The sequence below is a fragment of the Ostrea edulis genome, chromosome 9, assembly GCF_947568905.1.
Source record: "Ostrea edulis chromosome 9, xbOstEdul1.1, whole genome shotgun sequence".
NCBI classification, from domain to species: domain Eukaryota; kingdom Metazoa; phylum Mollusca; class Bivalvia; order Ostreida; family Ostreidae; genus Ostrea; species Ostrea edulis.
Window position 1 is genome coordinate 9,067,748 of NC_079172.1, and position 23,701 is coordinate 9,091,448.

General features: G+C 36.5%; 1 protein-coding gene across 2 annotated transcripts in view; it reads right to left on the bottom strand.

The window, feature by feature from the left end:
• Nucleotides 1–12,922: 12,922 nt before the first annotated feature.
• The window catches only part of LOC125658073 (huntingtin-like), a 65,142-nt gene continuing 54,363 nt past the window's right edge, over nucleotides 12,923–23,701 (bottom strand). For both annotated transcript variants that reach the window (XM_056148449.1, XM_056148448.1), the window contains 18 exons: nucleotides 23,392–23,569; nucleotides 23,092–23,163; nucleotides 22,616–22,738; nucleotides 21,433–21,609; nucleotides 21,161–21,258; nucleotides 20,902–21,056; nucleotides 20,727–20,795; nucleotides 20,444–20,558; nucleotides 19,513–19,806; nucleotides 18,851–19,006; nucleotides 18,419–18,606; nucleotides 17,825–17,939; nucleotides 17,564–17,709; nucleotides 17,371–17,438; nucleotides 17,050–17,173; nucleotides 16,360–16,522; nucleotides 16,029–16,189; nucleotides 12,923–15,368 (listed from right to left, as the gene is read on the bottom strand). In XM_056148449.1, the coding sequence (XP_056004424.1) occupies nucleotides 15,125–15,368; nucleotides 16,029–16,189; nucleotides 16,360–16,522; nucleotides 17,050–17,173; nucleotides 17,371–17,438; nucleotides 17,564–17,709; nucleotides 17,825–17,939; nucleotides 18,419–18,606; nucleotides 18,851–19,006; nucleotides 19,513–19,806; nucleotides 20,444–20,558; nucleotides 20,727–20,795; nucleotides 20,902–21,056; nucleotides 21,161–21,258; nucleotides 21,433–21,609; nucleotides 22,616–22,738; nucleotides 23,092–23,163; nucleotides 23,392–23,569 (2,646 nt within the window). In that variant the 3' untranslated portion in view covers nucleotides 12,923–15,124. The remainder of the gene's footprint in view (nucleotides 15,369–16,028; nucleotides 16,190–16,359; nucleotides 16,523–17,049; nucleotides 17,174–17,370; nucleotides 17,439–17,563; nucleotides 17,710–17,824; nucleotides 17,940–18,418; nucleotides 18,607–18,850; nucleotides 19,007–19,512; nucleotides 19,807–20,443; nucleotides 20,559–20,726; nucleotides 20,796–20,901; nucleotides 21,057–21,160; nucleotides 21,259–21,432; nucleotides 21,610–22,615; nucleotides 22,739–23,091; nucleotides 23,164–23,391; nucleotides 23,570–23,701) is intronic.

Sequence of the window (23,701 nt, forward strand, 5' to 3'; positions counted from 1 at the left end):
CGCATATTGACGACGTATCATCTATTAACAATACTTATTTCCATTCGTGTCGATTCGATATATCCCAGTGAACTCTGAATAAAAGGCCCCACGGCGTCTTCCACGTCTGCTTCATACTTGAATATTTTATCAAACAGATGTCAAAGGCAAAGTAACGCCTCAACTTAATGATAAATGGGACGACTTTAGTTTCTCCATCGTCAACTTCCCATATTCATGTAGCAAATGTTTATGTTTCTCAACTGATTCGATGCGCAAGAGTAGGATCACTGTTTGGATCGAGGCCAGCTACTGACAAATAAGTTGATGATGATACAGGAGTTTCAACAGTCTCGTGTAAAGTCAGCATTTCGCAAAATTTAATTTACAAATACAGCCTAGCTGTCATTGAGTCAAGTACTGTCTGACATGTTCCATACCAATTCTTGAACCGTTCTATATCGATTTTAACTACGGATTACTCCTTTTACTTGACCAAGATATGGGGCTCACGGTGAGTGTGATCTGTTAACAGGAGATAATTACTCCTTTTAGTCATGATCGCACCTGTGATGTCTCCAGGGGCTCGTGCTTGCCCTACTCTTAATTTTGTATTATGAGATTGATCACTATTCATCTGTTTGGGTTTTAGAATATTTAATGCCAACGACAAGTATGACTAGAGCTTTTATGGTCCGTACATAAATGTTGAGAGAGACGTTAAAATGGTCTCTCTTTGATCGCCAAATGACCTTGAGTTGGGCTCAACCTTGTGTCATGGAGTCCGACAATCTTTTAAGTTTCGGAGTACATTTCTCGTTTGGAAATGAATTAAATGATGATCATAATTATTTTACCACGGATCGGAAATACCAGGTGCAAATTAATTGTGTCATACCCGCTACCTTTTAGGGAAAACCCTGTAGAGGTTTTCCAAGAAAATCTCCGGACGAAAAAGGCGTCCGGGCGGAATTGGTGAGTACTGTGTACGCCTAGATATCTTTTACGTGATTACATTAATAACTCATACCCACTGTAAAACAGGATTCATAGCATTTAAATTATGAAATTGGAGGACCATGCATTCTTTCTAAAGACTAGGTATTCAGATAATATAACTTTCCTGATTTATAACTTTGGCATTTCTGTGGGAGGCAGGTGACACCGGACAATACATTCGCATTATAAGCTTGAGGAAGGCGTTGAAACGCTACACCAAGTGAAATTGAATTACACTGCTAACTTTCTTCCTTTCGATTGATTACTATTTTATTCGCGTTACACCGCTGCTAATCATACTGATAGGTCAAAAGACGAACTATTCTTTTCTTTTTTTCCTTCAGAAACCTTGCACGATTCTGTTGTAAATGTCCACTAATGGTTGTTTTTCTGAAGCATTACTACATCGTACAAACTTCTCAGTGCTGTATATTCTATCCTCTCTGTACATAAATGTCACTCTCGGCACAAAGATTGCCTGTGATGGTCTGTATATTAACTTAGCCTATGATGCGTGTATATCATGGTCCTTCGCCATTTGGACAAGGCGAATTCAAGAAAAAGTTTTTTGTGTGTGCATTTTGGGAGCCAATTTCTTCAGATGGCATGATGTCTCCTCCGGGACTTTCACCTAGGACCAGAGTTTTGTCCCCTGATCTATCGACACACGATAGTCAACAGTACAGATACAACATATGTACATTTGTATTTTGTTTGTAACTTCTTTTTTTTTATCTTTTAATGTCCTCGCCAGTTTCCATTTACTCAATCCTTCTTGAGACTTGAGTCCTTTGTTTCTGATATTAATTTGCACCAAGTTTGTAGTTCAATATATGTTCAACTTAGCGTGTCAGATCAAGGTTTGGCCATCGTCGCGTCTTTTACTTGAACATAGTACTGTCGAACTCTGAACATGGTACAGTTAACGCGATCCAAGGGTTAAAATATGATTAATGATTTCAAAGTTTTTATTACAACTAATTGAATAGAAACTCGTGAAATCATCCTTCCGAAAATTTCAATACGTTCAGCCAGGCTGCAGTTGTAAAAATGATATCAAAGTTTCTAAATTATTTTGACTGTTGTATCTCATTCAATGAAATACATGTATGTTCAAACCAACTACTTATCGCTCTTTTGCACTGGACAAAGGAGTTGTGCAACAACGAGCGAGTCGGTCCAATGGGAAGGACGGATCAATATAGTCCTCCAAATATTTACATTCCTCTATTTTTCAGCAACTTTAAGAATTTAGAGGCAATGATAGGTATTCGAGTGACCACCTTGTGACATTGATACAGTTATAAAGATACATGTACCACGGTCGCTGGATATAACTGTAGATGTTGCATCAGCACTGATCTAGGCGACTGGTGACTAGGCCTACTAATGTAAACAGGTCGATATCGCTGAATGCTTATATTTTGAAAATCACGGTGGTGTGAATGTAGTATGGTATTTTAAAAGTAGACAATCAAGAAATAATTGAAATTTATATTTACATTCTACTGTCGTTTCTGTTGTTAAAATAGACGTACTGTATTGATCAAAATTAACGAACGGGAGTTTCTAGGTTTGCACTCTGTCCGTCTCTCTGGCAAATCGGTTTTCCGCACTTAGCTATGTGTTTGATATTTGGCACATTGCTTTACCACAAGTTACAGATCAAGTTCGAATTTGTTCCCCAGTCCATTGATTTTTGTCCTAGTTATGACCCTTGGCTTAGAAAATAAACGTTCCACACCCTTTTTTCGTCTTGCTTGCAGATATTCATTTGATATTTTGTACATTGCTTTACCGTTGCAGGTTGTAGATCAACTTCGAATTTTGTTTCGATCTGTTTGTGTTTTGCAGAGTTATGGTCCTTGAAATTAGAAATTATGGCCCTTGGACTTAGAAAATGAACGCAAATGCTGAGTTTTCCCACACATTTTTGCACTGCTCTCAGATGGTACAAATGGGATGATTTCAACTTCTCCATCGTCAACTTCCCATATTTATGTAGCAATATTCCATTCTCACCTGCATATGGTGTTAAAGAGCTTGTACTATACCTATGATCAGTTTTAAATTGAGGCAGGCTACTGCCAAATAAGTTGGTGTTACAGGTGTTTCAACGGTCTTGTTTAAAGTCAGCATTTCGCAAATTCTATGGTCGTTATAACTATCTAGTTTGCCAATGCAACCTATCACTGGGTCAAATGCTGTCTGACGTGACGTGTCTCATACAATTGTTAGGCCGTTCTTGGTTCACTGATTTTGACTACGGATTACTCCGTTTACCTTATTAAGACATATAAGGCTCAATACGGTTCTGACCGGTTGACAGGGGATGGTTACTCTTCATAGGTACCTAATCTCACCTCTGGTGTATCCAGGGGTCCGCGTTTGCCCAACTCTTTATTTTGTATTCATTGTCGGGTTCGAATCCCGCTCGCGCCAGTAAGAGCGAATATTTCCCAGTTTACATGCGGGAGGTCGATGGTCTCTTCCCATTCTGTTTTCATCCGAGTATTTTTTTTTTTCAAACATAAAGGTTCTATTTAACACAGTATACCCCCCCCCCCCCCCCACCCCCCCCCCCACCCCCCCATTACGGGAAGTGTTGCATGTAAGGCCCTAATGCTAAAAAGTAAAACTGGATATCGTTACATAAAGCACCAGCTTAATTCTGTTCATGTGCAGATTTGATTTAATTTTTCTTGAATTCAGTTTCCTAATACACAATCATTAAAACGTCTGTCAGTGAACTTTTTGTAGCGATTATTAAACTTTCGAAATTTCTAAATACGCAATTTCATTTCTCATGTAAAATTTATTGTGTTCTTTTATTTGATATTCTACAAAAGTTTATTTCGATTTGGTATAATCCGAGAACAGAAATCATTTCAAAATTGCCATTGATGACAATCTACTGCCGTTCAGATGTGAAAATTGTGATGGATGAATTACAACGTCAAGATTTTCTAAAGCATGACATGTCTGAGTGATGTGTTGATGTCCACAATGTGCAGCTATTGAAACATTTACTGAAACAGACAGAAAATAACCCCCTCATTAGATTGGTATTCTGCACACTTATTCTGCTGTCTGGTCTTATCTGTATAAGACATACACACCCAAGAGTCAGGAAGTTACGGGAAATGACAATTTCCTTAGAAAATCAATTGTAAGCTCTCTGTGTATCCTTTAGAACGTATGCCGGATAATGAACTGTTTTAGGAATTTATATAATCTGTTAGAATATCTATACATAGTACAGCATGTTCGATTGTAGAACAATTTTTCCAGATTCGTGGAGCCATTCAAACACGCCCGGTCTACAGCAGTGAAGGATTGTTGGTGGTTTTCTTCTGATGTGTTTATATTTACCCGTATCTGTCAATATCAAACCTTTGCTAAAACTTCCTGATAAGTGGGTGACCATTCAAATTGACATAAAAAGACTATACACACGTATTTAGATTTTACATTACAAAATGACTATATGGAAGAAAACGTTTCTTAGTTTGTTTGATGGGGATTTAAGGTATCCGAAAGGATATAATGCACAATATTAAATGATTTAAATCAAAATAAATGTTAAAAATAATGATGAAAGTGAAGTAGACGGGGAAATGACTAAAAGCTGACCTTTTTGCACGCAACATTTTTTTTTGAGGAGTTTTCCGCCCTTGGTGAAAAAAAATAAGAAAAATCTAATTTTCTAAAAATATGTGCGGTAATTGATTAATTTATTTCATATTTTCATAAAGAGAAAGTGCATGTAACTTTTTGTCAAAAGATATGTATGGAAATATATATAATTTCTTTACCTTACCATTGCTTATGTATTCTACTACGAATGAAACTTTCAGAGAGATGCAGGGGCCTACCCAGTGAATTTTTAACTGCGCAATATACTTATTAGCCGTTCAGTAGGTTTGCCGATATGGCAGCTAACTAAATCATTTATTTGTACGAGAGGCCATGTGCTACTGAAACTTGGAGACTATATTACAAATCTCTCATCAAAACTATTAAAAATCACACTCATTCGAGATTTTGCGCGCGAGTTGTCCTTACTAATAATCATGTTATCCCACAAATACTGACGTCTCCCCCTTGTTCAGCTTTCCGATATTCGGAGAGGGTTGTCGGCAGGAAAATGTAACTCAATTGTTTATTGTTTTTCTTTGCAATTATTTCGAGGATATCAACGCATATATAAGCTTTTACTGGACTTTATATAGTTAGAACATTCTATGAACCTGGATTTCGGTACGACTTCCAAATCAATAACCACTTTCATGTATGGGCCTTTCGTTCTGTAACAACCACACACTTTAAGAGTGTCTCATGTTCACAACCACAATGTCTGTAGTAACAAACTTTCAGAAAATAAAAACAAATCTATTATACCTCCATGGTATTTTTTCCTTGCCATTCTTATAAGACATGTTTTTCAACATTATCTTGAATGTTGAATAATCTTAATAAAATTTACCAGAATGATTGACATAGCGAATGGTTTAGTTTGTTCTCTGTAGATTGCGGATCCAGCGACAGGTGCGCCCCCGCACATATTGATCCATTTTGAATACAAATATGTCCCCCCCCCCCTATAATAGAACTTTATGGGGAGCTTAGCCTCCTGCCCCCCCCCCCCCCCCAACAGATTGTCCCACTGCAAGGGGGGTGGGGGGTGGGGCTTCAAGACAGCCCCAGCCTTTAAATGCGCCACTCTCCCATTGAGAAATTCCTTGATCCGCTACGGAGGTGTGATAAAACGGAAAGTTAAGCGCTTAAAATCAAAATCTTGAAAATGATTGATTGTTTTGATAATTAATTATTACAATATAATGAAAGGTCTGATAGGTTTGATATTTCATTAAATACAATATATAATGAAAAGTCTCCGGATAGACACAAATGTTAAATTATTCATAAATCAAAAGGTCAGTTGTTAAACATATATATTTAAACTAATCTAAAAAACAATAATAATGACAGGCCTGCCAATCCAACATTTATGTAGTATACCCTGTACTCTGATGCTAGCTGTACAGCGTACTAAGCAGAACAAACAGACCTATAGATGTAGATTTGAGAAAGTGGATTATTAAATTATCGAAGACCTGTATGGAGCGCAAAATTAACATAAACTCAAATAATTGAAGATATCTTCAATTATTTGAAGATATCATCAATTCAATTATTGCTCTCTTTAATTGAATTAATGCGCGCATTAAATCAATTATTGCTCTCATCAAATGAATTAATGCGCGCTTCAATTCAATTATTGCTCTCATCAATTGAATTAATGCGCGCATCAATTGAATTAATGAGAGCAATAATTGATTTAATGCGCGCATTAATTCAATTATTGCTCTCTTCAATTCAATTGATGAGAGCATCAATTGAATTAATGAGAGCAATAATAGATTTGATGCGCGCATTAATTCAATTATTGCTCTCTTCAATTCAATTGATGAGAGCATTAATTTCGTAGAAATATTGCTCGCAATAATTGATTTAGAGTTCGGTATAAATAATTTGATGATCTCTTTAATTCAATTGAAGATATCTTTAATTATTTACAATGCTTTTGTATCAGGAATTAGTGCGCGCATCAATTCTTTTAAAGAGAGCAACAATTCAATTAAAGAGATCATTAATTCAATTGTGGATATGTTGAATTGAAGATATCTTTAATTATTTAGTTGCTCTCTCTAAAAGAATTATTGCTCTCTTCAAATGAATTAAAGATATCATTAATTCAATTGAAGAGAGCAATAATTGAATTAAAGCGCGCATTAGATCCATTATTGCTCTCATCAAATGAATTAATGCGCGCATCAATTCAATTATTGCTCTCATCAATTGATTTAATGCGCGCATTATATCAATTATTGCTCTCTTCAATTGAATTGTAGCGCGCATCAATTCAATTGTTGATATCATTAATTCATTTGAAGAGATCATTAATTCAATTAAAGCGCGCATCAATTCAGCAGAAGAATTAATGCTATCATTAATTCATTTAATGCGCGCAATAATTCAGAATTGAAGATATCATTAATTATTTGAAGAGATCTTTAATTAAATTGTTGCGCGCATCAAATGAATTGATGATATCTTCAAATAATTGAAGATATCTTCAATTATTTGAGTTTATGTTAATTTGGCGCTCCATAGACCTGCAATCATCTTTTATTTTCGAGATGTCATGAAATTTGTCCCATAAGTATAAGCCCTGATATATGTTGCATGCATATTTCCTTTTTAAGTAATCGTATATATATATATATATATATATATATATAAAGCACAGAAATAGCAATGAACTCTTAAATGAACATAACTGCCCTAAGTGAAGAAATAAGTAATATAAAGCACAGAAAATTTAACTTTATGTGGATACCCACTTCCGCCCCTACCCGGGGTTGAACTCACGACTTGCGGAACCAAATCTCCTAGCAGCATGCAACCAGCGCGCTAGACCGCTCGACCATCTAGGCAAGTCAAAAAACACTTGCTTTCGATGACGATGGAATTCTCGCCACGCTGTCACACGCTACACGGTCATTGAGAATGGAAATGAGATACAGTTATTTAACGTACATTTAAGAGGGCAGTTATGTTCATTTAAGAGTTCATTGCTATTTCTCCGAGCTTACTATATTATGATATTTTGATAAGAAATTCAAATAAATGCAATATGCATGTTCAACGAGATAGAAATTTTGATGATAGAAAAAAGTAACTTTTTAATAGTTTGATTTCTATTTCAAGATAGCTTCATTATATATATATATAAGCTATTAGAAATGAATTTGGAAAAATCCTCATTAGATCGGTATTTTGCGCATTTCGATCTCTATCCTGGATTAAAGCATGAAAGAGATTTCCGCGGATCTGAAGAGACCGGTAATGGTCCTCTGTAATGTGTGATGCCCCTCTCCAGGAAAATCAATTTCGAGCTTATTTAAGAATCTTTTCAGAAGATTTAGATACGAATTACATTCCCAACATGTTCTGGAGAAAATCATTAGAAAGACTGATTAGAAAGCAAACGACATTATAACAGCCAGGAAAATGTACACGTATCACATAGACTCCTTCTGTACTCTGCAACACACACACCCTTCTCTCTCACTGTTTTGATATTTAAACTTTTATGTTATATTCATTAATCTGAAAGGTAGTTGTTGCATCAATTAAAATATAAATCCACCTTTTATTTCTGGATCTTGATGGAAATTATGAGAGCTACAGAAAATGTCACTTGTCACAGATTTTGTTTTACATCAGAAAACAAACCAAAAGTTATACCACAGCGAAGACAAGCGGTTAAGTAGTTCTCTTCGGAACAGAGAGAGCTACTGGTGTCAGTTTTTAGTTTCATATCTATGTTCCATGTGCATTATATTTCAACACGACCCATCGTTTGATATTATAGATATAAATATGCTTTTAATGTTTTATCTGGGTATGTTATATAGGCTTCGCAGACCGTTTCTAGATAGAACAAGGTATTCTGGAGGATCCTCAACAGATAAAAGGCTTTCTGACATCTGGTCTGTATCAGATCTCAGGGAAGTATTTTCAATGTTCATGTCAGATTTCTCTTCATCCTTCCATTTCGTGACTTTTGAATAATTCTATACATGTAATTTTGTAAATCGATAATTTCTTGCTTCAGGCGTTAAAAATAGAATCTTATGGATTCCAGTATCGAATTAGAATTTTCAAACTAGAAATTCTAAGATACTTGTGTATTAAGCAAAAAATACGGTCAAGAAATTGTGATGTGCATAATTACAAAGAAGTGTTTCGTGAAAATTTAGAGTAAAATGAATGAAAGGTGAAGACAACGAACAGCGACCAATCTCATAAATCCTATAAGGAATACAAAATAGATAGTTGGGCAAACACGGACCCCTGGATATACCAGAGGTGGGATAAGGTGCCTAGGAGGAGCAAGCAATCCCCGTCGACCGGCCACACCCACAAATGTAATTTAGAATACACTTGCAACTTTAATCAGTTCATTTACAAAAAAAAAAAAAAAAAATGGCGAACAATAATGCAAACACATTGGTGCTCGCATTCATTGTATTGATGAGAGCAATAATTGAATTGATGATATCATCAAATGAATACGATATCTTCAGTTAAGATTTCAGTTAGTTAATTTGGCGCTCTATACACGATGGGGTCTCAATATCCTAACACAACCAACGTATGTACGGTATGTACATTTGTCTGCGCGCCGGTCTGTATGGACTAGACTCAATTCTTGCCAGGCCAGTCCGGATGTACCATCTCTTGAGTAATCTTAGGAATCAGAACAGCTAGCAAAGCATTAAATATGTAAGAAAAAGTCTAAATAAACCTCCATAAGGAACACCAGTGTGATGCGGTTAGCGGGTCAATCATTTGTTCCAATGTAATAAAAATTAGATCCTTCGATCCGCTCATCTAGGTAGGCGGATCAAAGGATGTGATTTTAGTTTGATTGTATAAACTATCGTCGACGTGTTGTCTGTAATTCTTCACCACTCTCTGACTCTCTGGAACCATTATTTCGCATGCACATCCCAGTGCTCCGATCGCGTCTCTTCCTTGGCGTGTTCTGTCTGTTGGAGTTAATGACTGACTCATCAGGAGCTCCAGAAAAAAATTGTAATAGAAATGGGAATGGATACCACTGCACGACGGACGTTTCAGTACGTAGCCAGATTTGACCAGGTTACTTCAAGCCGCCTTTGATATACCATATTGACGTACTTGTCTGAAAAATGACCGTGCCTGTTTAAAAATTTGCGTTTCGCTTCATTGGGCAAAAACTCCTTGTTACAGGGATTGTATATCTTTGTTCTGATCTGTTAACTACCGGTATGTACACAGACACGGCATATAATACATGTTCGACCCTAAGGAAGCGTTCCTTGCAACAATATCCAACGAAAGTTTCAAGCATTTGGCCTCTTATATAGTATTCATGCCATGTTTCTATTTTGGGTGACTGCATGTGACCTAGAGAGTTTATATAAGGACTAGCTATCTGACTAGTTTGGATTAGGGGTGTACCAGTGTCAAACCCCATCATCAACGTTTTGGGGAGAACCAAATGTCTAGGGTAGAACTCAACATCTAACCAGCAACGTCTCAATGAAAACAAAATATCCAAAAATAAAAATACAACAAAAAACAATGCCCCGAGGTGAACTAGGCATTAACCAGCAACATCTCAAGAAGAAACAGTTTATCCAACCAGTGTTGTATGAGGCTGCACCAAGGTCAAACATCCTACCACCAGTCTTTGGGAAAACTAGACACCTTACTACCAATATTTTATGGAGATTCATGTCTGATCAACATGTACATCTCAGAGAGAACCAGATATACGCCCAATGTCTCAGAGAGAACCATCTGATCAACATCTCAGGAAGAACCAGATATCTGATCAACATCTCAGGAAGAACCAGGTATCTGATCAACATCTCAGGAAGAACCAGATATCTGATCAACATCTCAGGAAGAACCAGATATCTGATCAACATCTCAGGAAGAACCAGGTATCTGATCAACATCTCGGGGAGAACCAGATATCTGATCACCATCTCAGGAAGAACCAGATATTTGATCAACATATCAGGGAGAACCATATATCTGATCACCATCTCAGGAAGAACCAGGTATCTGATCCAACATCTCAGGAAAAACATATCTGATCAACATCTCAGGGAGAACCAGATATCTGATCAACATCTCAGGAAGAACCAGATATCTGATCAACATCTCAGGGAGAACCTCATATCTGATCAACATCTCAGGAAGAACCTCATATCTGATCAACATCTCAAGGAGAACCAGATATCTGATCAACATCTCAGGGAGAACCTCATATCTGATCAACATCTCAAGGAGAACCAGATATCTGATCAACATTTTGGGGAGAAGCAAATATCTGATCAACATCTCAGGGAGAACCAGATATCTGATAAACATCTTGGGGAGAAGCAAATATCTGAGTAATAATTTCTCAATCGGAACTACTTATCTGACCCACTATGCCTTGGGGAGAGTCAGACATCTAACCAGCAACATTTCAGTGAGAACCAGATATCCTACCAGCAATGCCTTGTAGAGAACCAATGTCAGATGTATACAACCAGCAACATCTCAATGGGTACAACATCTCTGGGAATACCAGGGTCCATCATCCAACCATCAGTGTCGAAGGGAGAACCATAAATCTGTAATATCATAACTATTGTGTGCATCTATAACTGAATTATAACTCAAATGATAACTATTGTGTGTATCTATAACTGAATTATAACTCAAATGATAACTATTGTGTGTATCTATAACTGAATTATAACTGAATTATAACTCAAATGATAACTATTGTGTGTATCTATAACTGAATTATAACTCAAATGATAACTATTGTGTCTACTCCTTATAATGTCTGTCAAGCAAAAGGTTCTCAAGATATTAAGCGGACAGTATTTTCGCATGTCCTGAGTGGATTGACCTTGACCATTTAACCTCAAAATCAATAGGGATCATCTATTTCTTATGATGTACATGTACAAGGGAACGAAGTCTGATGTCTGTCAAGCAAAGGGTTCTCTAGATATTGAGTGGACATTATATTACTATGTCCAGTTTCACCCTTGACCATTTGACCTCAAAATCAATAAGGGTCACCTACTCCTAACAATGTACCAAGTTTGATGTTAAGGAAAGAGTTCTCAAGATACTAAGTGGACAGGATCTCCGTATTTCAAGAGTGGAATGACCCTTGACCTTTTGATCTGAAAATCAATAGAGCTCCTCTTCTACTCATAGCCAACCCACAAATGAATTATCATTACAATCAAGTGAATGGTTCTCTATATATTTAGTGGACAACATGTGGTCTACTCACTGACAGGTGCAAACCAATATGTCCGTTTTCTTTGAAGGGGGCATACAAAACAAGAGGTACTGTGAGCAATGCTCACTAAGAATACCTCCCGCTTACCCCAATCTCCCAAAGGGTGTTGGTAATAGGTAAAACTTCAGTATTATGATCCAAAAGGTATCTAGGAACACAGCATCTCCATGCGATGAAAAAAGCCATTAAAGAATTTAAATGGAAACCATATTGCTACTTCGATGTCCAGTGCGCGTGACCTTTGACCTTTTGACCCCAAAATCGATAGGGAACATCTTCATCCCATGGGTAGTCCATATGTATGATATTGTGACTGTAGGTGGAAAGGATAACGCTTTAGAGCCCGGAAACCATATTGCTACTTCGATGTCCAGTGCGCTTGACCTTTGCACCCCAAAATCGATAGGGAACATCTTCATCCCATGGGTAGTCCATATATATGATATGGTGACAGTAGGTGGAAAGGATAATGCTTTAGAGCCCGGAAACCATTGCATCTACAGACGGACAACCCGATTCCAGTATACCCCCCCCCCCCCCCAACTTGTTGCGGAGGGTATAACAATGAAAATATGAAATTCTAAATAAAAACAAGATGTGCTTGTGAAACACAAATGCCCCTAATAATGGCCAATTCCAAAGATGGCTAAGGTCACAAGGACAAATGTTCATGTGCAATATGAAAGCTCTAATATTTACCATTTAGAAGTTATGACCAATGTCAAATTTTTTAAAAAGTAGGTCAAATGCCAAGGTCAAAAGGTTTAGTACCCATGAAAAGGTCTTGTCACAAGGAATACTCATGTGAAATATCAAAGCTCTAGTACTTACTGCTTAAAAGTTATTAGCAAGGTTAAAGTTTCAGACCGAATGACGGAATTACAGACAGGACAAAAACAATATGCCCCTAAGTTTGTTGGGGTTGGGAGTAATACATACAGGACAAAGAGAACAATAGATGGGAGAGAGGACAGCCATTACCAGTCACCGGTAATCTGTAATGACAGACACTTTCTTCAACAAAAACTTTATTTCTGATTGAAACAAACTTAAAAAGCAACAAGTAATCAACAACAGTTGACACAGTTCTCACATACGGAACTCATTTTCTAGTGACAAGGATGTTGAAATGTCAATTGCCTATGGAAATAATATACATGTATATCAAATTAAAAAAACGATCACTTTGAATAGAAAAAAAGTCTAGCACAAGGCAATGATGCTGGTCACGTAATTTATGGTTGAGTATACATGTACAAATTTGTATTTTGTCATTACTTTTCATTATAAAACACAAAAATGCAAATTTAGCTACCTGTGTGTGATAAGTTGCAAAAAGAATATCAGTTTACTTCACATCCAGTCTCAATAAATGAAGGCTTGATCCATATTCATTTACTGCTACATGGATATAATTGTGTATAAATGAAATTAAAAATTGTTTATTCATATGTTTAATGAAAAGGTATTAGTGTATTTTATAGAGTATTTCATACAAAAATCTTCCATGTTTTGCCTTCTCTGCTCAAAAATATATTTATCTTTCACACACAATCAGAGCATTTTCACACCTACATGTACATGCATATTTACATGCATAGCTTGTAAACGAACATACGGAACAACTGCATAAATCATTATGTGACCTTAAAATCCAAATACAAAAATTATTTGTAAATCACAACTTCACGAGTTCACATACATGCACTTTAACCTGGAATTTTGCAATGAGCAGTCCTGCATGTAATATCACACATAATTCCTCATATCTGGATCAATGTTCAGCTGATAAGCATCAACTTTTTGTGTTCAAATTTAACACACTTCGATACGATTTCCCATATACTTGTACATTCAAGTTACACAGTATGTTTCTTACTTGCATATCACTGTATATCTTATAACACACAAAGAGTGCTGCTACACTATATCAAATGTAGTGCATATTACTCGAGATGAGTCCGTGAAGTCCACACTTGTACAATCTGCTGCTCATTACACAGGTCACCAGTAGGCAGTATACATAAAGCTGATACACTACATATATCTCATTTACAAGTTTCAATGAATTTCAAAAGAATTTTACCAGTACTAAATAATCCCCCCCCCCTCAACTTTTTGATGACATGCAATTTATTTGAGAAATTTGTGCTGGACGTTCAGACATGGGGGAAACAAATATTTTAATTTCTAAATGACCCCCGGTTAGCAAACAAGCAGGCCATACCCCCCCCCCCCAACCCCCAAAATTCAATACAAATGAAGAGTTTATCTCTAACTAGTCCCTCTACTTATTAACTTGTATTTGACATGTAAAATGCAGTTTGACAGACATGTGTATCGGACAATAAATCCCCCATGACATTTAAACCACTTTTGTACTATATGCTGTATTAATTTCTCTGAGTAAATCACTGAAAAGACTGGATTTCACATTACAAAACAGTGATCCATCCCTTAAATCTACTGTGCAATTTGTATAAAACTTCTATCATACTAAACATTTATAACTAATTAAAGAAAGTCATGCTCCAACTACAACAATGGTCTGTTCACTGTAAAAAATTTACAACTTAGTTTTGAAAACTAAAACAAGGACAGCACTTTACCGAATATATCAAGTATGCTAGCTTAGAAAGATAAAATACTTGTATTTACATGTACATATTACACATAATAAAGATGTGTACTACTACACTGTACATGTAGATATAAACAAAGACAATATTTCATAAAGCGAGGTTACAATAAATAAAGTTTCATGTGTACATACAAGTATTATTCATAAGTGCCCACCTACAATGTACATAGTCTGTGAACAATGTACATAGTCAGTCTGTGAACAATGTACATAGCCAGTCTGTGAACAATGTACATAGTCAGTCTATGTAGCCAACCTCAAGTAAAGAGACTTAACAACCCATCTAAATGCTACAGGTGATGATTTCTTAGTGATTCTATGATAGAGGGTGTGGCTTCAGTAATAATTCTATGACAGAGGGTGTGGCTTCACTACTGATTCTATGACAGAGGGTGTGACTTCAGTCATGATTCTATGACAGAGGGTGTGGCTTCAGTCATGATTCTATGACAGAGGGTGTGGCTTCAGTAATGGTTCTATGACAGAGGGTGGGGCTTCAGTAATGGTTCTATGACAGAGGGTGGGGCTTCAGTAATGGTTCTATGACAGAGGGTGGGGCTTCAGTAATGGTTCTATGACAGAGGGTGGGGCTTCAGTAACTTCTTCTGTGGGAAATGCTCTGGGAACGTTTTCTCTAGTCTTTCTAGTAAGTGTGTGTATGGAGCTCCCAAAGACAACACATTCTGGAATGTAGAAATGAAAGCCCACTGTTGTTGTTTGTCCTTCAGAACTGAGTAAAAGTCCAGCGCTGTCATACAAAACAGACTCTGATCTACTGCCTCCATTTTGCCCATCCGGTTGATGACATGATTTATTCTGAGGACATATTAAGGAAAAAATCACCTGCTGAAAATCTTAGATATAACTGTGACTTGTTAGTTTCCATTTGTGATGTACACTGTATATTGATATTCTGTTACCATGGACAGTGGCGAAATTATGGTGCCTCCAACCCTTAAATTCTCATTTAAGGTAAATCATGATCTATTGTTACATGTAACAATAAAAGAATCAATAATTTATTCCACTCTCATATAAATAAATAACAAGACATTTTGATTTATTGTTACTTTTATTGGGAGAACTTATATTTTATTCCAAAAAAACCCTTAAAGTTTGTCATGTTATAAATTTCACCTCATTAAAAATGACAGAAAATAAGTTAATATGACTACATACATGTAGGAGACATATTTCAAGCCCTAAAAATAAAATCCAGGACCTTCAACCCCACCAGGGCTTGCCCTGGACCACTGCGTGCATTAAGGTGGCCCAAGGATCCACTGGTTCATGAAGTTGATCCCCCCCCCCCCCCCCATTATTCCTGGTTCTGCCCCAGATGGACAACAAAAAACATATAGCATAGGCAAACTTTGAGAGCAATATTCAGAATGAAGCAACTTGTGAATGCTTTTTATGTTCATTATGTCTAAAAGTGCAACAGTATGATGTCTGTAAAGTCTAACAAAAGGATACAAAGGTCGCAGCCAGGAGTTTGTTGAGGCACTGATGAAGAAACATGTCAGACTCCATGTTGCCATGGATACAGGAGTTCGCTGAGTGAAATTGGACAGCGATAACATTACCCAGTTCTGAACTAATAATTCTTGGTTTTGATTATGAAGATTATTGAACACCTGTAAAGTTAATCAAAACATTCTTAGTGTCATTTCCTTTTTAATTCTTTATTACTGTATCATCATATGACTCAGAGAGTTTTTGTTTTATATTTTCTTTGGTAATAGAAATGAATGCTCATATACATGTACCAAGTAAAACACAACTGACTCCACTGTAAGTACTATACCTGAAACACAACCATGGCTATTAATTGAGGATAGGGTTGTTGACTAGAGATGAACTCCCCTATGATTTTGTTCATAATGTCCTGAGGAGGAAAGAAATCTGCCAGGAATGTTGGAAGTACCCGGGTGATGACCCGAGCTTCGTAAGGGTAGCCCTTCTTTATCCTGAAACAAAAGTGAATTTACTGTCATGATTTCCTGTTCACATGGTATTATGGGAAGATAAACCTTGCTTACTAAGATTTACAGAAATAAGGTGATTAGTTTGAAGTATGGATTTCATATTAAAGCTGTGTCTCACTTTAGAAAGTATGGTATGTAATTCAAATTGAAATTCATACATATATACAGGGGCAGTTGTTTTTATGTACCAAATAAAGTGGAACTGGACTTGGGTAGTTATTGAAAAGAGATAGTAATAATCAGTCTGTTTAATTGTGTCTAAAGAATTAAAATGAGTCCAAATAACTGGTACAAGCCATTTCCTGTAAATAATAACAATTCCATGCATTTATCTCCAAGTACAAAACAATTACAATCTTCAAATTACTTCCCCTGAATATTTGCTTCCTGGAAAAAAATTCAATCCGCTAAATATAAGCTGGCTCCTAGAGTAACATTTGACAAACAGGCAATTACAATACCATTCATTTATCTTTATGATATTACATGAAAGCTTATTTAACATTTACCTATCAAAGAGGACAGTGACTCGCTCCATGGCAAGAATGAGAGACTCTGGGTCTTGGTACACAACACTGAAGTCATAGGCTGGCGAGTCCCTGGGGAGGGGGCTATATTGGTCATACTGCTTGCCTGCGATACAAACCCTCACGATATTAGCACACGTTCCAGGAAAGATAACTATCACTATCGATATGAAATAAGTTGTTATCGCTAATTTTAGTGATCTCATCACTCTCACTAATAATGCCAAAAATTAAATCCTCGCTAAAAATTCTGCTTTTACCGTATAAGTGTACAAAAGTGAATCATTGATTGTTAGAGGTTACCTGAGTACATGCATGTAAACATCAGTCCTAGAGCTGCCAGTGATCTCTGAGGACTGGGTAAACATAACCTACAATGTTCACTAGGGTTCAGACAAAACAGTCTGTGGCACATTGATTGTATGCATCATACACAAATCAAATTGAATGCTACTTTAAAAATTCAACAGAGAGATATACACTGTGCTACTCTAACCTGTCCACCCCTAGTTTGACTATGGCCTCTGCATCCTGCTGGGAGAGCACATCTGTCAGCAGTAATCTCTCCAGGCCTTTAAGGATTGCTAGGTACACGGGGGTTGACACACTTTCCTCATTTCCCGAGGCTGTCGAGACTGCTAACTGTAAAAATTTCACAGGATTTTCATACATCTTTGAAAAAAATACGACTGTCAAGGTTGAATCTTTCTGCTCCAAACTGAAACAACGATGTACAATCACTATGGCAATGACAAACCTGAAGAATCTTGCTGGGAAATTCCAAATCTTTAAGATCCACATGATAATTTTCCATGATATAAAAACCTGTGGCCCACATTGTCAGCATGTACTGTTGACTTGTTATACAGGTCCTGAAATACAAATACCATACAATACATGCACGGATAGATAAACTTAGTATGCACATCCTAAACTGCATGTAAATATAAACACATAATCTTGATCATCAAAGATTATGGACTGGAATGGATTCACAAGAAATTTATGTCTGGATCACCACATTGTCACGGTGTATGGCGTTTGGTTAGTGTCATTTTGAAATTAGCTGTTTGTCTCAAATTTAATAAATAAACCATTTCAAAAACTTCCCTGAGCTATGATGAGGGATGATACATTATCAAATCCATTTAGAAACCCTGAAGCTTCACAGGAATTGATCACATGTTACATGAAGCTTCACATCAGAGCCTTGTTTTGAAAAAATGTAACTTATTTCTTAAATAAAAATTTACTATCATTTTTACAAAAGTCCCATACACATCCATTAAAAAATAAGATAAATGTTTTGAATATTGTAATTATGTCATTAATCTTAATTAAAAGGACATACTGGCTTATGCTGCCTAAATTCCTGAGAAGAAACTCTGTTGCTATGGGCACCAGAGGTTTGGTAATCTCCTGCATGCCTGCCTCCAGGAGATACAGTATTCCTTGCATGGCAGCGATCCTGCTGGGGAGGTTAGGACTTCTTAGTCCGGTGTCTAGCAACTTCATCATCTTTTCTATACCAGAATTATCCTGTAGGCGAGTTAAAAGTTAACTATTTCTTACATACCATACATAAAGGAAACAATTTTTATACTTGAACAACTCTATTGACTCCTTCGACAAATAGTCTGCTTGTCTGTCCAGAATATATATTTGAATCTAAGAAGTTTGAATAATGATGGATTTCAATGAAATAAGAATGAGTAGATTTTTGTGGTAGATCCATGTTTTTGGATGTGGGCATTGGTAAGGGTATTTGTGTATTTGTACTGACCAGTCCAACAACTGCAGCAGATTTACTGAGTCCCACATTGATGTACTGCATCATAATCTCATCCTCGGGTGGGTGGGCCTTGTAAATATCAAACAGGAAGTCCTGCATCCACTCGTACTGTTCTCTTTCCACAAACAGGTCAGACAAGGAAGCCAGCTACAAAAACAGACAGATACACATGTACTACAAAAGGGAATCTAAGAGCTTTTAAAGTTATCTGTACACCAAAAGGAATTCCAACACCGTATAGCATTTTTTACCGTGGGGGAATAAATTTGGCTTATTTTAGCGGTAAGATAGCTTTCCGCCAAAATTTCACTCGCCAAATATCCACCCATTGTGACTTCAGTATCTGGAAGAGAGATAACTCTTCCTTGTCCGCCAAATTAATTCCACTAAAATCATTCGTATACTTTTAAAGCCAACAAATTGCCAAATTTTAGACCCGTGGAAAAAAACCCTATACAGTAGCTTTCTACATGTAAGTTATCTGTACACCAAAAGGAAATCTAATAGTATTGTATTTTAACCTTTACGTTAAAACCTCGTGATTACTGTTCCAAGACCATGTAATGAATATTTTTGGTCACCCAGAGGCTGCATCAGTCACACTGTGTGTGACAGGAACTTTACCGATTTAAAATAAATATCTGATATCTTACCGACTTGACAACTTCATTTTTCAGCATCAGTGGTGGTTTCAGTATGCTGTTAGGGGACAACCATTGTCCATACAGTTCTAGCAGAAACTGTAGGCAGGAGTGAATGTCAAGGCCACTGAGCAATATCGATCTCTCCCTCTTCTCTATATTCATCAGTGGGAACTGCTGTTGGGATTGAGGGGGAACGGTTTCTGGATTTTCCTGCTCTGGACTGTTAACAGAATCTGGCGTGTCCGACTCAGCGGTCTGAGCATGTAGAGCACCCACTACTGACCAGATCGACTCCACCGATACCTAGGATTATACATGTTGAAATGAACACACTTTATCTTTTGGTGCAAATAATAATAAATAAAGGTGGAATCTAGATCAAGTTACAGTAAATAAAGGCGGGATCTAGATCAAGTTACAGTAAATAAAAGCGGGATCTAGATCAAGTTACAGTAAATAAAGGCGGGATCTAGATCAAGTTACAGTAAATAAAGGTGGGATCTAAAAGTAATGTGGGCTACAGCTAACTATTTTATAAAGTTGTATATTCTAATTCTGAAAGCTGGATGGTGTCAGTATTTTGTTAAGTGATGCCCCTTAGCTCCTCAGGAGGGGTACATACTATTCCCCTTATCTCACAGGGGCCAGTTGCACAAAAGTTAGTTAAGGTTAACTGACAGTTAACGCTATACAAATGCTCTAGTTAATGGCAAGTTAACTGCCAGTTAAAGTTAACTAACATTCGTGCAACTGGGTCCAGATGTTTAATGCCATATTTCTTAATTTTTGTATGAAAATAAAGAATAAGCTTACATGTCCCAGACTACCCTAAATCCCCGGACTCCTAAGCTTACCTGTCCCAGACTGTACCCTAAATCCCCGGACTCCTAAGCTTATCTGTCCTAGACTGTACCCTAAATCCCCAGACTCCTAAGCTTACCTGTCCCAGACTGTACCCTAAATCCCCAGACTCCCTCTCCAGGTTATTTTCAAACATGTACCGCAGAATCTCCCTGTCCTCTCCTTCACTCAGATTACTGATGGAACTATCCTCACTGTCACAAAATAAGAAAACAGTCCAAAACTGTCTGCAAAAATGTTACACACGCTACTGCAACAGATAATTGGCGCTATTATACACCCCATTCTTGTTATCTTTCACACATTTCTAAAAGCTTAAACTAGAAAATACATGCACAATATCCGTGAAAAATATATAATACCTCTTTCCATATAAATCTTGCACTTCTTTTTCAATAATACCTCTGATGATGGTTAATTTTTTCCCACATCTGTAGAAGGAGAAGATGCACGATATGAATATGTATACAGTACCAAACCAGAAAGCAGATTATTCTGGTAACTCACATAACAAACACTGTAGAAAACAATCTCTACCTGGTATGGAGAAATCCTAGTGGTTTATCCCTTGGTCTGACCTCATACACACTGTTGCTAGGGTTACCCGGTACAGGGGTCAAGGTTGACTGTAACAACATGGAAGTGATGGCCTTGACAGCTATCACCATACACTGTGACCTCTCTATTTCCTCCTACAACAGCAATTCAAAAACTATTCCTAACACTGTTATAATTATACTACATTCACAATTTCTACAGCATCATTCCCCCTGATTACTATGTTCTAATTCCAGACCTCCGGTGTGATGTGCTCCGTGACGTCCTCTATAACAGGGTTCAGTACAGCCAGTAAACTCATCCAAGTCTCCTCAAACTGCTGACGACTTATCCAACCTGCCAGGAAAATACCGTGTTAAAACCACTGTAACTCACTACCATTAAAAATAATTTCACATCAATCTTTCATTTCTTACATACATTTGTAAATATCCAAAAGTTACAAGGTAACCACAAACTTTAATTCAATTTTTTAAACTGAAATAAAATTTTGGATTGTTATTGAGATACCTAAAGTGTTAATCCTGCTAACAAATTCCTTTAAAACATCTTTATCTTTGAGATAGTCCACTGGCAAGGGAGGCAAATGTGTCTTCAGTTCACCAAATGGCGTGGGAGTCCATCCTAATTTCCATACTAATGATGGTGTTCTGGCGTAACTGTTAAGGGCAGGTAAGCGAGCTAAAGCTGAAAATATAACATAAAAAAATCTCTTCAAATCATGTTTCATTGCACTTTTCTAATAACTTACAAAATTAACCAGAACTGTCTTTTCGGGACTAATACCCCGCGGGGCACACTATATAATGGATAAAAACAGACTTCCTCGGATCAAACCAGAAGTTGTCTAATCAAATGGTCATCTAGTATATTATTTTTTTTTTATTGAAAATGTTGCTTTAAAAAATCAATCAAATATTAAAATATTTCCAGTGATGCTCAATATAAACATTATACCAATCCCCCCCTCCCCCAACAGAAAATGAATACATAGAAAATATATTCACTATCAGTCAAAATGTAAAGTACATAAATTAAGTGTAATTTTACTTTAATAAAAAATGTATATAAAAGATCTGATTCAAACCTTTTAGTTTGTTTTTGAAATATTCTCAAAGAGACACTTTTAAACAAAATAGAAATTAGCATAACCTTCTAGTACTTTGAATATTCTAATCTACTAAGAAAAATGTATTTACAACTTTTAAATCAAATCTCTTTATGAATTTTTAAGATATACTCTTTTTTTGTTTAAAAAAAATTATATGAAAATACCAGGTGCACATCTTCATATGGTGAGTAATGAGTGCACACATTTTCAGAAAAATTCATGCCCCAGTTTCTTAGAACATGCACAGACAAAATCCATGTCTACAGACAGACAGACGGACATGCTGATTCCAATATACCCCCCCCCAACTTCGTTTACAGGGTGTATAATGAGTGTGTTGCATCACTAGCTTACTCAATAATTAAGTTTGCTACCACACATATAAATGCACAATGTCATGTATATGAATAAGCTTTGCCTTGTAGTTTCTGAGATATATGCACATGTACAAGTGAAAGAAGCATGACAGAAGAAAGAATATTTAGATGGAGAGACACATACAAAGCCCTGTCCTTTGGAATGAGTCTAGAACAATGAGTTAATCTGATACATGTATCATATTCTTACATGTGGTATACTTACATATGATGATAGTTGTAAGGTGACAATCCACAAAGTGTGGAATAGAATGAGAAGCTTTGCTGAACAACAAATATTGCACAAGTTCTGAAATCTGATCACAGGCTTTGACAATCACAGACAATTCTGAAAAAAAAAATAAAAGATTTATGTCATAACTGTCCATTGTGAATAATGTGGTAATGTCTTAGCATTTTGAAGCTTCTTTATATTGAAATATGCACTAGTACAAATGCACTTAACTTGTATTTTGTGTTCAATCAATCCTACTACTCATTGTTAGCAAACATCAATAGCTATATATCAAATCAATATTACTACATGTATGTGATGAGGTTTAAAATTTCAGACAGGAATTCCTCACACAAGAAGTCTTTTATCCCTGAGGTAAGTAACACTATCTCTCTAGTTCCAACATTTCCAATTTCTAAAAACATGCCCAAATATCACCACATTTAACTTCACACCAACACACCCACCATTTTGACTACTTGGTTCTTCAAATGATTCCTGACTGGTTGTGACTAGTTTGTCTCCTGGAATGAGTACCACTGAAAAAAGACATTCCAAATTCAACAGATTTTAACTAAAAAAAATCAGTCGATAAATGGAAAATACAAATGATGTTTTTTTTATGAAAAAAATTTCAAATTGTGTTATGAAAGATGTCACTCAGATCATTTACTCTCCGTAAGAGCACTTCCAGTATCTGCCAACATATACTTGTATCTACACAGACAACATATCAAGGTAATATAGTTGGTAAAAAATTTACTTACACGAAAGAAAGACTTGGTAGATACAGGAAGCTATAGATGCTACCCATGACACGTGATCTTTTTGACCAATCACAGCAGAGAGCTGCTGAGTTTGCAGAATGACTGAAGTACACATCAGACACGTATTCAGCTGCTCTGAGGTCGGAAGAATGTCATTATGAAACATCCAACACAACAACTGCAAATACATGTGTGCATGCTTCATTAAAATTGTCTCTCTTTTTTTTTTTTTATACAAGTAATTAATTCTACTGTAAACAAACATGTCTTTGTCTGATACATGTATGGGTAATGTGCATCATTCATTGGA